The sequence below is a fragment of the Aphis gossypii genome, unplaced genomic scaffold (genome assembly GCF_020184175.1).
Source record: "Aphis gossypii isolate Hap1 unplaced genomic scaffold, ASM2018417v2 Contig00552, whole genome shotgun sequence".
NCBI lineage: Eukaryota > Metazoa > Arthropoda > Insecta > Hemiptera > Aphididae > Aphis > Aphis gossypii.
This window is the reverse complement of record NW_026083157.1, coordinates 77,249-91,785: the sequence shown is the minus strand read 5'-3', so window position 1 is coordinate 91,785 and position 14,537 is coordinate 77,249. Positions and strand designations below refer to the sequence as shown.

The window sequence follows — 14,537 nt, the reverse complement described above, 5'->3', positions numbered from 1 at the left end:
ACATTAAAAAAATAATAAATTGATTTAATTTTAAAAATATATGTTAGAGTTAAGAGGTGCTGAGCGACGGGGAAATAATTTTCTAGATTACCTAGTTAACCTATATAGTTTTAATACCTATTAATAATTAAGAATATTTAACAGTTAATAAGTATTGAAATTTTATCTAGCAAGATTTTTTATAAAATTTTTTCAAATAATATTTTAGGTTGCTGAAGATTTTAATATTGGATATTCTCAAGTAGATATCAACTGGAACACATTTCTTTGTAACTGGACAGTTTTTACTAACTTTTTGTTGAATTTAAGAAGAGGCTCAGTAAAAGATAAAGTTTTACGAAAGCTTGATGCTGCTCAAGTAAATCGTGGTAATATATTTATTTTGTGGATAAAATTTCATTATTTACATGTAGAAAATGTTTGTACTACATTACTTTACCTAGTAATAGTAATAAAAATAATAATTTAATAATTAATCTACCTTCTACCTATAATAATTGCATTATGTATTACTAATAGTTTTATGTTTTAGATTTCAGATCCTCTAATGTATTAAAACTACTCTTGCTTCCATATTTTGTAGTAACTAAAACGCAGATTAAACATGTAGACGCCAGTAATAAACAATCAAAGTTTTGGAAACCTTCACAACAAGAATCATCAGCTGCATTTGTTTGCCATGTTACAGTTAGTATTTAATTTTAACATCAAAATTATTTATAATTCAATTATAACTATAATTAAAAAAAATTAAAATGAATTTGTTTAGAATCTTTCTGGTGTTGAAGAAGAAATTATCACCAGACGTTTAAAGTATGCTCAGTTTGGACAAACAATACAGCCATATATAATTTTAGTGGGAAGTGACGTTGACTCAATTGAAACCTGTTACGTTAGAGTTAATGAGCAATTGTGGTCATTTCAGTGTCCACTGATAGCTTTGGATATTACTTTTAAGTTGTATTTTGCTCTACATTGTGAGTATCCAAAACAATGTTCTGAAAGTTGGCTAATTTTACAATTGTTGGTTTACAAATTAGTAACACCTTATGATAAAACTTCATCAGTCATAACAGCAATTACAGCTAAATTTTCTAATTTCTAATTATTTAAGTTGACTAAAAATGTTTAATTGTTTTTTATGTCAAGAAGAAAGTACTTCTATTAAACAGTATATATGGCATTTGAAAGTGTTTCATTATTTAGGTCCTCAATCTTTATATACATGTAAACAACAACATTGTTTTAGAGATTTTTTAGAGTTGGACAAATTTAGAAAACATTTAACCAAATATCACATAACTGATAACATAGATACAGCCTTAAATATTGAAAACAAATCCCCTACAAAATCAAATGACTTTTTACCAGACTCTGATGTAATAATCAATGAAATTGTTAACGAATCAAATTTTATTTCCGGAGACCTTAATGAAGATAATATTGATAAGGATTTCAAAAATGTTGTAGCCAGTAGTATTTTAAGCTTTATTGCCAATCTCTATTCAAAGCCAAATGTAACAGCCACATTATTACAAGATATAATAAACGGGGTTAATGAATTATTTTCAAATGAAATCATACCTAGTTTAAAAAAAAAAGTTATGCCTCTTATACCAACATGTGAAGTTGCTAAAATAAATGAAGTAAAAAACATGTTTAACATCCTTGAGAATCCATTTTCAGAATTTAAAAGTGAATACTTGCGTATGAAATGCTTGGAATCACATAGTCTCTTTTTCCCCCCCTAAAACAGTAGTAGTTGGTTATGCAAAAGAGAAGAAGAATATTTCAGGTGTAGATAAGTTATTAATGGTACCTATTCAGGGACATCTGCTTTCTTTAAAAACAAATTTAAAAAAGATTTTTGAACTTCCTGGTGTATTAGAAATGGCTCTTAAACATACTAATGAATCTTTAAGCAACACAAATATTTTTACTTCTTTTTTAAATGGATCTACATGGAAAAATATAAGGTCTTCATTTTCTAATAAAACTGTTTTCCCCATATTTTTATATTATGATGATGCAGAAATGGGTAATCCATTAGGATCCCATTCAGGAGTACACAAAATTGGTTGTGTATACTATACAGTCCCTGCTATACCTCCAGAATATTTATCATCGCTGGAAAATATTTTTATTGCATATTTATTTCATTCTGAAGATCGAGGAATCCAGAAAGTTAATAACCATATTATGTTTAATGCTCTTATTAAGGAACTTATAGATTTACATGAAAATGGTATTTCTGTAACTGTAAACCTTAATACCTATCAGATTTATTTTGCCTTAGGCCTAATGTTAGGAGACAATTTAGGGTTGAATTCAATTTTAGGCTTCACTGAAAGTTACTCGGCCAATCATTATTGTCGTATATGTCGTTCCCATAAATCTGAACTTCAAAAAATGATATTTGAATCCAATGAATCGCTTAGAAATCCAGCCAATTACCAAGTAGATGTTAGTCTAGCTAATTATTCTGAAACGGGAATAAAAGAATGTTGTATATTTAATCAGATTCCCAGCTATCATGTTGCAGTCAATTCTATTTGTGATTTTATGCATGATGTAGTAGAGGGTGTTGCTCGTTATGATATGGCTCTTATTATTAAAAAACTCATAGATTCAAAATATATTACTCTAGAAGTTTTAAATACCCGAATAGAACTATTTAATTATGGGACAAATGAAAAGAGAAACACACCGCCAAAAATAAATCTTAATAATTTAATTAACGGAAATGTTATTATGTCTGCCTCAGAAATGTTGTGCCTTCTGAAGTATTTTGCACTTATTATTGGTGATTTAGTACCCAGGGACACCGAGGTCTGGCGCTTGTATATTTTACTTCGCAAAATAGTAGATCTATGCTGTGCTAGACAAATACAACCTGAATGTTCTGTTTTATTGAATTCATTGGTGGCAGAACATAATTCTCTATATTTAATAATATCTAAAAGTCACTTGAAGCCTAAATATCATTTCATGACACACTATGGTCAGTTATTACTTAAAAATGGACCAATTATTTTGACGTCTAGTATAAGATTTGAAGCAAAACACAAAGTTTTAAAAGCTTATGCTAATTCTATTGCTTGTCGAATTAATTTAGGCCATACCTTATCATATAAACTACAATTACAAATGACTAGTCGGTTTTTGACCTGTAGAGGTTTAAAACCAGATTTAAAACTTCCAAATAAGTCTTGTTCTGATATAAATTCTATTTATACTGTGTTCCCATTTGTTAATTTACCAGTAGAGTTAAAGTATAATTCGCTATCTCCATCTTGGTTAAAGTATAAAGGATTGTTCTATAAAACGGGTATGGTAGTGGTCTTAAAAGTTAATTTGGAAATGTACTTATTCGGTGAAATATGTGGGATGATCATAGGTAAAAGTAGAATCCCATATTTTATTATTAAACCAATGTGTACTCTTGGTTTTGATACACATTTTTATGCATTTGAAATAGAAAAAAATTCAAGTTCTAGTTCAGAACTTACTGGATGTTATATTACTAATTTGCCTGATCCCACTCCCACCATTACTAGAGTTCTAGCTAATGGTAAAATATATGTCGCACTAAAATATGCTTTGTAAAATTGTACCTAAAAATGTCATTAGCTCTACCATTAAAAAAATATTTTTAATTTAATGAACGAAGAAAAAATGTTCCATTTAATAATATTTGTTATTTATATTTGTAGTGTACCTATTATTTACATTGAATTAAAAAAACTGTATGTAAATTATATTGTTTTAATAAAAAAAATATTAATCATGAAAAACAGATTGTATATATTATTTTCAACACCAAAACCTTGTCCTTGCATCATTAATCTGTTAATGAATTAACTATACTCTATAATAGTACAACTGTTGTTGATTTAATCAATTTCGTTGAAGAACCTTAATTCTTAAGTTTTCAGTGAGATTATTTAGAAGTAATAAAAGTACCTATAGTTATTTTAGCAATAATATAAATTAAGAGACTTGAATTAATAGCTGGTGAAATACACAATATATATTATATATTATATGTATATAATAGGTACATGACTTTGGAGAGTCCAATAATCCTGGAGACTGGTAAATTACAGTAATTCCAATAATGAAATACAATCCATGTCCCATAATTTTACTTGTTTAAATAGTATATTTTTCTTACTAAATACAACCCCGATAGGTAGTCTAATGGTATAACGCGTAGGAATGTAGGTAGGACATTTGTTGGGTAGTAAATGTGGATGATGGTCATGGGTTCGAACCCCGTTGGATGAGAATAAAACTTGATTAATTTTTTCTAAAGAATTACAATATTTTTAAAACAACTTGTTGTTAATTCAACACTCCGTTCGACAGCTATTGATATCACATAAAAGTTATTTTGAACACAATAAAATATTTTTAAATTTGTATACTACATGTTATTTTGACAATAAGTGGAGTTAGAATAACCTATAATTAGTTGTGTAATGGTAAAACATTTATAGATGTTAAATTAACTCCAAAATAATTAAAAATTACTACCTATAAAAGAACTTATTTTGACTTATACGTCCGATGTTGTATCAACGCCAAGCTTCTAGTGAGTGAAAACCTACACGCCATCTTAGTTATTTTAACACCAATTCGTGCTAAATTAAATAATTTTTTCTATGTGTGTATAAAAGATATGATCGTATTTATTTATATATTTTTTTAAAAATAATAAGTTATGTGTCTATAAAATATTTATATTATTGATTATAAATAAATATGTTTTAATAATTTACAAAATTTCAGTGAAATAAAAATCAAAATTAATTATGAAATATTTAAAATAAAATGAAAACATACGTATTATATGAAATATAAATAAAATTAATAAAATATAAAAAAAGCGGGCAAGTGAGTACCGCTCTGCTGTACATTAGGTGCCGTATGGATCATTATTATATATTATAGGAGTGTTAAATTTGAATCCAATGATAGTTATCATTGTATACGAAAAACGATTCTGAACGAAGATGATTTGTCAGCCTAGGATATAATTTCTAGTGGTTGGTGAAAAAGGTGGTTTATGTTTTAATGGCCTAAATACAATTTTCAACTGTTACCTACTTATACAAAAATTTTTATGAAATATACCTACAAAATAATTTGCAAATATTCATTATTTTGACGAATTTTTGTCAATATTTGAACTTCAAATGCTAATAAAAAAAAATTGTGCCTATGTATTCTTATAATTTTTTAATCACTATAAGAATAACTTATGAGGAACTTTGTATTAAATTTTCAAGTATTTTGATAGGGCCAAAAAAATTTTATCGACACTTCAAAAATATTTTTTCAGAAAAATTGAAAATTTCAGTTGTCTATAAATAGCTCAAAAAAAGTCAAAATATTTTGAAATTTAAATCACGTAAAGAAAACACGAATCTTAATAAATGGTAAAATTTTCAAGTATCTACGACTTATACTTTTTGAATAATAACAAATATCAAAAATCGTTTGAGGCTAAACTGTTATTCAACGCGGTTTTTGTAAAAATTTAAATTTCAAACACTCATAAAAATTTTTTGTCTGAATCCGGTAGAGTTATAGAGCATAACTAGTCGAAATAATGCTCCAATTTCAAACTATGGGGGTGGTTTCCGATGTAAAAGTGAATATCCTTAGTGCATTATAGAGGTAAAAAGTTAACATTTTCCAACTGTTTTCAAAAAAATCAAGAAAAACAAAAAAAAAATGACGGAAAAACGGGAATTTTTACGCAAATCCAATTTTCGACCAAATCGATTTTTTTTTATGGTTGTAATTCAAAAACTAATCACTGAAAATACTTGAAATTTTCACCAAATGTTAATGTCAGTGGTATCCGTATATAGTTAAATTTTCAAAAAATTTTGACTTTTTTTGAGTTATTTATAGACCACTGAAATTTTCGATTTTTTGAGAAATTTTTTTTTGAAGTGTCGATAAAAAATTTTATGATGACCAAAAAGTTTTGAAAATTTAATACAAGGTTCTTTATGAGTTGTTTTTATTGTAGCTAAAATAAATTAAAAATCGTTAGTCATAATTTTTTTTTATAAGAGTTTATAATTCAAATTTTTACGAAATCTGTCGAAAACGCGAAAATTTGCAAGTAATTTTGAAGTTGAAAAATCATAAAAATTTTTTCTTTTATAACTAAGTTTTGAAAATTTGGTACAAGGTTCTCCATACATTTTTCTTCAAATATCTGTAAAAAAAACTCTACCGGATTCAGACAAAAAATTTTTATGAGTGTTTGAAATTTAAATTTTTACAAAAACCGCGTTGAATAACAGTTTAGCCTCAAACGATTTTTGATATTTGTTATTATTCAAAAAGTATAAGTCGTAGATACTTGAAAATTTTACCATTTATTAAGATTCGTGTTTTCTTTACGTGATTTAAATTTCTAAATATTTTGACTTTTTTTGAGCTATTTATAGACAACTGAAATTTTCAATTTTTCTGAAAAAATATTTTGAAGTGTCGATAAAATTTTTTTGGCCCTATCAAAATACTTGAAAATTTAATACAAAGTTCCTCATAAGTTATTCTTATAGTGATTAAAAAATTATAAGAATACATAGGCACAATTTTTTTTTATTAGCATTTGAAGTTCAAATTTTGACGAAAATTCGTCAAAACCATGAATATTTGCAAATTATTTTGTAGGTATATTTCATAAAAATTTTTGTATAAGTAGCTAAGAGTTGAAAATTTAATACAAGGTTTTTCATAAGTTTAACTTACAATTATTATAAAAGAACTTAAATTTTGTTGTATTCAGGCCATTAAAACATAAGCCACCTTTTTCACCAACCACTAGAAATTATATCCTAGGCAGACAAATCATCTTCGTTCAGAATCGTTTTTCGTATACAATGATAACTATCATTGGATTCAAATTTAACACTCCTATAATATATAATAATGATCCATACGGCACCTAATGTACAGCAGAGCGGTACTCACTTGCCCGCTTTTTTTATATATTTTTTAAAAAATAATAAGTTATGTGACTATAAAATATATTTTATATTATTGATTATAAAAAAAATATGTTTTAATATTTTACAAAATTTCAGTGAAATAAAAATCAGATGAATAATGAAATATTTAATATCAAATAAATTCATATTACGCATAAAAAAAAAAATAAATCAATAAAATATATAAAGTACATTCAATAATCTAAATTTTATATAAAATAAAAAATTATGAAATCAGTATTTTATTTTTATTAAAATATATTTTAGTAACATAGATAAAAATAATACTATGATACTATTAATTGATGTTGTTTAATTACAAGCAAAAACCAAAAAATAAAATAATTATAATTGATTTTGAATTCAGCAACTATCAACGTACAGATTTAATACTTATTTCTGCAGCTATATCACAGACTCACGTAAAATCTGAAATTATTCGTCTACGAGGTCGACCTTTAATAATATCACCTGATGGAAGAATAAGATTAATGAATAATTATTCATATATAAAAACTAGAGATTTGCTACTAAAAATTTTTGAAAAGAAACCAGATCAGCTTCAAGTTATATTAAACGAATTACATTTAGCTATGAAATCAAAAACGTCGAACCTAACTTCAAGCTTTTTAAAAAACTATCTTGATTTTAATAATCAAAATGCAATTATTTTACTATGGAATGGTAATTCAGATAAAAATATTTTACAAAGATTAGGTTTTAATACAAATATAATGTTGAATATGACTGCATACGATACTGATAATAATAGAGTATTTTATTTAAAATTAATTAATTTTAAAAGTAATGAAATTATATTAAACCATAAATTAGGTTATATAATTAAAAATGGTAGATTATTATTGTTGAAGGAAACTCATGATTCAATTTGTAATCAAAACCATGATATAACTTATATACACGACGCAGTTAGTGATGTAAAATTAACGAAATGTATTTTCAACTATTTATGTATAAAAAACAATTATCAGTTTATATTAAGTAAAGTAATAAAATAATATAAGTTCTTACAAAATACTAATATTGAAAAATTAACCTCATCCGTTAAAAATAATTACAATCGATTTTGATTTTAACAAATATTAACATGTCGATTTAATACTTAATTTCTACAGCTATATCGCAGACTTACATTAAATCTAAAATTAAACGACATTGAGAACGACCTTTCATAATATCACTTGATGGATGAATAAGATTAATGAATATAATATATATATATATATATATATATAAACCAGAGATTTGATACTAAAAAAATTTTGAAAAAAAAAACCAGATCAGCTTAAAGTTATAGCCTACTAAGTTAATTATTTATGTATAAAAAAGCAATATTATCAGTTCATATTAAATAAAATAATAAAATTATATTGACTTATCTTTAATAACAATAGATCGTAATTAGTAACACAGTAATATTTTAAAAATTAACCTCGATCGTTCAATGGTCAACGCTATTGATTGTAATAATAATAAATAATGACTTAATAAGCATAAATGGTTAATACGTTTTTTTTTATTTAGTAATAATAATTTATTTATTGTTATTTAATGGTAAATTTTATGTTATTATTATTATTATGTATTTATTTTTAATTACAGTAAAATACAACGAAATGTAATATCAAAATGAACACGTATGGACGTTATTAGAAGCGGACTTATTCAATTAAATCGGTTTAAAAAATGATCAAAAACGTTTGTTTTAAAAAACGATTATAATTTCATAGACTTTAATCAATTTTTTGACTACGGTTTTGAAATGATTGTTTGTAAATTAAAAAAAATGACACAACAAACTAGTATTAAATTTAACTTATATCTCGACTGTGTTTATGTACATGTGTTAACACAGGAACACCGAGATATTTCATTTAAAACAGTGAATGTGTTGGCATATACAAATTCAAATTTCGAAAATTTATTAAAAAAAATGTTTGATAAAATTAACAAAGAGGAAAGTAATTTTGTAACTAAAGGAAGTGGTTGGAGTTTATATTCAATTGATGCATTACAATTAAGAATCAATATTGTAAACCCTTTAACCGGATCTTCTTATGTAATTTTACCAGAATGTATAAGGAATAAGAAAGCTGTTATAAATGTAAAAAATAATGATAACAAATGTTTCAAATATGCAATTTTAACAAAATATAATACTCGTTCAGATAAAACTAAATTTAGTAATCAATATTTTAAAATACTTGAAAAAAAAAGTAGATTAAATTTTCATTGTAGGTATCGATTTTCCGACACCAGTTAATCAAATTAAATAATTTGAACGTTTAAATAATGTATCAGTTAATGTTTTTAGTTTAGATAATAAAAATGTTGTTTTCCCATTATATATGAATAATGTGGAAAGTAAAAACCATTTCGATCTGCTTTTAATTAATAATGGTATAACGTCACATTATTGTTTTATTAATGATTTTTGTAGACTTATTCGTAATCAAATCCCTAACTCGGAACCACAAAAAAAGTAGTGTGGAACTTGAAGACAGCATCAAAATTAGAAAAACCGCGATTTATCATAATTGGATACAAAAAGGACGTAAAAATTCGTTAGAAAAAGATTGTAGTATATTTGATCACTGTAATATAACAAACGTTAAAGTATTTCTTAACTCAATAGCTTATCCAATATCCATATGATAATTTGAATTTAGATTTTACGAAAAATAATTTCACCTTATTATATGATATGTATACATCGTTTCAAGAATCGTACTATGAAAAAAAATATACGAAACCCCTTATTAAGTCCCTCTACTTTTCTATCGAACGCTCCAATTGTAGTTATCGATACTTCAAAACAGAACGATTCGGCTACAGCATCATCAGTAGATGTGCAATTGGAAATTGAAGCATCGGAATCTCTTACAGGTGTAACTGCTTATTGTTTATTAATTCATGATCGCATTGTTGAATATGTACCTTTTACTAGAGAAGTAAGAAAACTAGTGTGAATAATATTAAAAAGCTGATTTATTTAAAATACTTGATGTTAAATACTCTTAATTAGATTTCAGAAATTTAAACGAAAATGATTCGTTTAACTAATAACTAATCATGTTTTATTTTCAGTAAAAGTAATAGGGAGATTTTTTATACTGAAAGAAGGACATTCCGCATTAAACATTTTTTGTGTCCTTATAAAAATGGAGCCAAACGCCTCATGGTTTCCCTGAAACAACGTGGGGCGACTGACTCCATTTAACAGCGGGAATTTCTTACACTGCAAGGGGACAATACCCCCTCAAACTTTTTTCATCTCCGCTGAAAAATGGAGCCAGGCGCCCCATATTTATACTAATAAATGGTTAGAAAAACCATGGGGCGTCTGGCTCCATTTTACAGCGGGAATTTCTTACACTGCAAGGGGACCATACCCCCTCAAACTTTTTTCATCTCCGCTGAAAAATGGAGCCAGACGCCCCATATTTATACTACTAACGCACATAAAAACAAACTTAATTCACTATGGTCCTACCATATGAAGTAATTGAAGTGATAGGAGATGAAAATATAGTTATACAACGTGGCCGACGAGGCATTACCATACATAAAAATAATGTAAAACAATATTATAACGATAAAGCAAATGAATATTAAATATAAGATGATAGTATAAATGAATAGATTAAGAAAGGTCTATAAAAAAAAAAAATTAAAGTTAAATAAATATTAAATATCAATGAATAAACTAGCTATGAATGACGAGTTAGAATGTAAAAAAAATAAGGTCAATGTTACGATACATATTTCGTAAGACTAAAATCAGAATTATAGTTTGCATAAACTAAAACTGCAAAAACGTAGAGTATACGGAAGAAGAGAAAGTAACTATACTAATGATCTATGAGAATGGATGTAGAATAATATACCAAATATAATCATATTATCATAAAAAAAAAAAAAAAAAAAAAATGATATGAAAACTTAATAAAGCATTTTAAAACATTAATATTAATTTTATCCTATGTGTAGATTCAGTTATTCAGTTATTTAATTTGGTATGTGGGTAGAACGTAACATTCGTGTGTAATGTTAATTAATTATTCACGAATTAATTTTATTATTTTAATTGTATTAATCAAGAGTAGGTGTAAAATGGGGATTCTGGAACCTAACCCGCTGACCCGCTGACCCGGCTGACCAGGCTGACCAGCTAACCCGCCGCCGTCCCCGTCCCCGCCACCGTCCCCGCCAATAATAATAATTACCACGATACTTATTCATATTAATTGTAGTATATTTTTGTATTTGTATTTTATATTATTTATTTATATTTTTATATTGACTAATGATGTTATAACGATTTATATAACACACATCATACACACACACACACATACATTTTTAATCAAGCCTGTTTAAAAGTTTGAAACAGGCAGTTCTAAGCTTGTTAAAGTGAGAAGGAAAATGTGTGCATAATCGGGTATCCGGATATTTCACCGTAATTAACTCACCGCGTGCACAATTTACCGCGCGTACAATTCATCATAGTTGAAAAATGTTTAAACACAGTATCTTAAAATCAATTTTTCAGTCGATAACTATATTTTAAATTACGACATTGCATTTTTGACTTGATGAGTTATCTTACTGATACAAATTGATAATTCATAATAATAATATCGAAAATAATAATTTAAATTTTTAAATTTTTTTTTTCTGCTAACCTCTTCTCTGACTACTTTAAATCTGTCTTCTGTTCTCCTGCCTCAAACCAGCCTCAAACACGTAGCCCTTATAGTCTTCCATTTGATCTCCCATCAGATTGTCACTTCTCACCAGAGGATATTCTTTCAACGCTATCTACCCTGAGCAATAAAACCTCCACAGGTCCGGATGCAATATCGGCCCTTTTTCTTTTAAACTGTCGTCTGTCTATCTATATCCCGATGTTCCTTTTGTTTAGAAGGTCTCTGGATGAAAATACGTTCCCTGGTATCTGGAAAATCTGTTATGTAACGCCTGTTTTGAAATCTGGTGACGCTTCGGACGTCACTAATTATAGACCAATTTCAATAATTTCACATATTGCCAAGGTATTTGAATCTGTTGTTTACCATTGCGTAAAGCGTAGCCTTAATCATATATTGATTGATGAGCAGCATGGTTTCAGGACAGGAAAATCTACTTCCACAAATGGTGTTTCCTTTTTATCGTACATTATTGAGAATATTGAGTCTGGTTCTCAAATAGACGTTTTAGTCACTGATTTCAAAAAGGCATTCGATACGGTCAACCACGAGCTGCTTATTCACGAATTAGAACGTCTAGGCCTCGGATATCCGTGGCTCGGATGGTTTAAATCCTATATTACAGGTAGGAAGCAATTTGTTAGAGTGGCTGGGGTATCATCCTGCATAATCGACATTCCATCAAGTGTTCCTCAAGGGGGGCACCTAAGTCCCCTCTTGTTCTCTCTTTTTATAAATTCTCTGTCCCAACACCTAAACAGGGCCAAATGTCTTTCTCTTTGCTGATGACATTAAACTATTTTTGAAAGTTGACTCTACGGCTAACCAGGCTATTCTACAGAGGGAGCTTAATTTATTTTCTACCTGGGTAGATCGTCTTGGGCTGGTACTTAATCTTGACAAATGTCATTCAATTACCTTCACTAAATCACGTTCTTCCACAAATAGAACTTATTCCATCAATGGCTTTCCACTTAAGCAAGTATTTCAAATTAAAGACCTCGGTATCCTTTATGCCAGAGGTTCCCAACCCGTGGTACGCGTACCACTAGTGGTACGTGGAAAGCTCGTAGGTGGTACGCAAAGAAATTTTAACTTAAATTTTTTTTTACTTTCATAAATATCCAACAATAAAAAAAAATGTTAAGAAATTAATGAATCATAAAAATATACGTTAAAAAAAATTTGACTCCTAATTTAGTTTTAGAATTGAAGTTGTACGCGTATTGATTGAAAAAGTGTCTGGTGGTACTCGATGATTAAAAGGTTGGGAATCCCTGCTTTATGCGTCTTCTCTTTCATTTAACCAACATATTGAAGCGATAGTAGCACGTGCTCTTAAAGTTCTCGGATTTATTAAACGCAACACAAAGCATTTCACATCAGTGAATTGTCTTCGTTCCCTCTACCTTACTTTAGTACGATCAACAATCGAATATGGAGTTGTGGTATGGCACCCGTACCTTGCAAGACACCAGTATAAGTTAGAGCAGGTACAAAATCGCTTTTTAAGCTACTTAGCATTTATGAGAAAAACTGACGTGTCCCCCTGTGACTATGTCCAACTGCGGAATATATTTAATATCCCATCTCTCTCCTCTCACCGCACCGATATAGATGTACGCTTTTTAGCTTCTCTTCTAAATGGTACTTTAGACGCTCCTAATTTACTGGCTGAAATTCCATTCAAAGTTCCTACCCGTGGAATACGAAACCTGGACCAGTTTTATGTTCCCTATCACTCTACAGCCTACGGTTTCAATCATCCGCTTCATAGAATGCTCAGAGTTTCTAATCTAAATGTATCCTAGTGTTTTGGCTGCGTTCTCAAGCTACATTTGCTGTTTGTACGCTCTAGTTTTTGTTATAGTTTTTTTCCTCTTTTTAGCTTATTACTGTTCATTTGGTATTTAATTGTTACCTACATGCACTATTGTTAAATGCCGATTGGCGTAAAGTATATAAAAAATAAAAAAAAATTCTAAATTTAAAAATTACCAGATTGGCATGCATGTTATACGATTAAATACGTTACTGATTATTGAATTATTGTATCGGCATCGTCCAGTACGTGTATCAACGTTTACGAGAGTGTTACAATTTTTAGTTATGGATAATATTTCGTATATAAAAAGTGAACGTGGTAAAAATAAATTAATATTAAAAGGGTATATTTATATATTTGAATAACAAGGTTTAAATAAATTAATATGGAAGTGCGAAAATTATCAGAAGATAAAATGTAAAGGACGTTTACATGTTTGTAATAAGGAAGTTGTTAAAGAATTTAAACACAATCATGTGCCGGATTGTGCAAAAGTTGAAGTATGCAATGTAATCAATGATTGAAAGAAAAAGCTATCGAACGACCCGATTTAAGAACACGTGCAGTTTTAGGTACAATTTCGACATCTGTATGTTCACTTATTTAAAATACTTCTTTTATTAATTGTAAAACTATTGTATTTTATAATATTATAAATCTTGTAGTTGACTACTTCAGCAACAGCGCATTTACCTAAATTAAGTTCTCTTAAACGAACAATTCGGCGGATAAGAAATGAGGAAGATACTTCACCACCAAACCCAAAATCACTCAGTGATTTAATGATTCCCCAAAAGTACCAATTGACCAACGATAAACAACCATTTTTGTTGTATGATAGTGGTCCAGGAGAAGACCGAATACTTTTATTTTCGACCGAACGAAATTTACGTCTTATGGAAAACTGTAAACATTGGTATGCTGACGGAACATTTTCGACATCGCCTTCATTGTTTACTCAAATAT

General features: G+C 28.1%; 1 protein-coding gene across 1 annotated transcript; it reads left to right on the top strand.

Annotated features, from left to right (window-relative positions):
• Positions 1-2,034: 2,034 nt before the first annotated feature.
• LOC126554607 (uncharacterized) lies at positions 2,035-3,606 on the top strand. The gene has a single exon (XM_050209663.1). It carries the CDS (start codon positions 2,035-2,037, stop codon positions 3,604-3,606), a length of 1,572 nt encoding a protein of 523 aa, XP_050065620.1.
• The last annotated feature ends 10,931 nt before the right edge of the window (positions 3,607-14,537 follow it).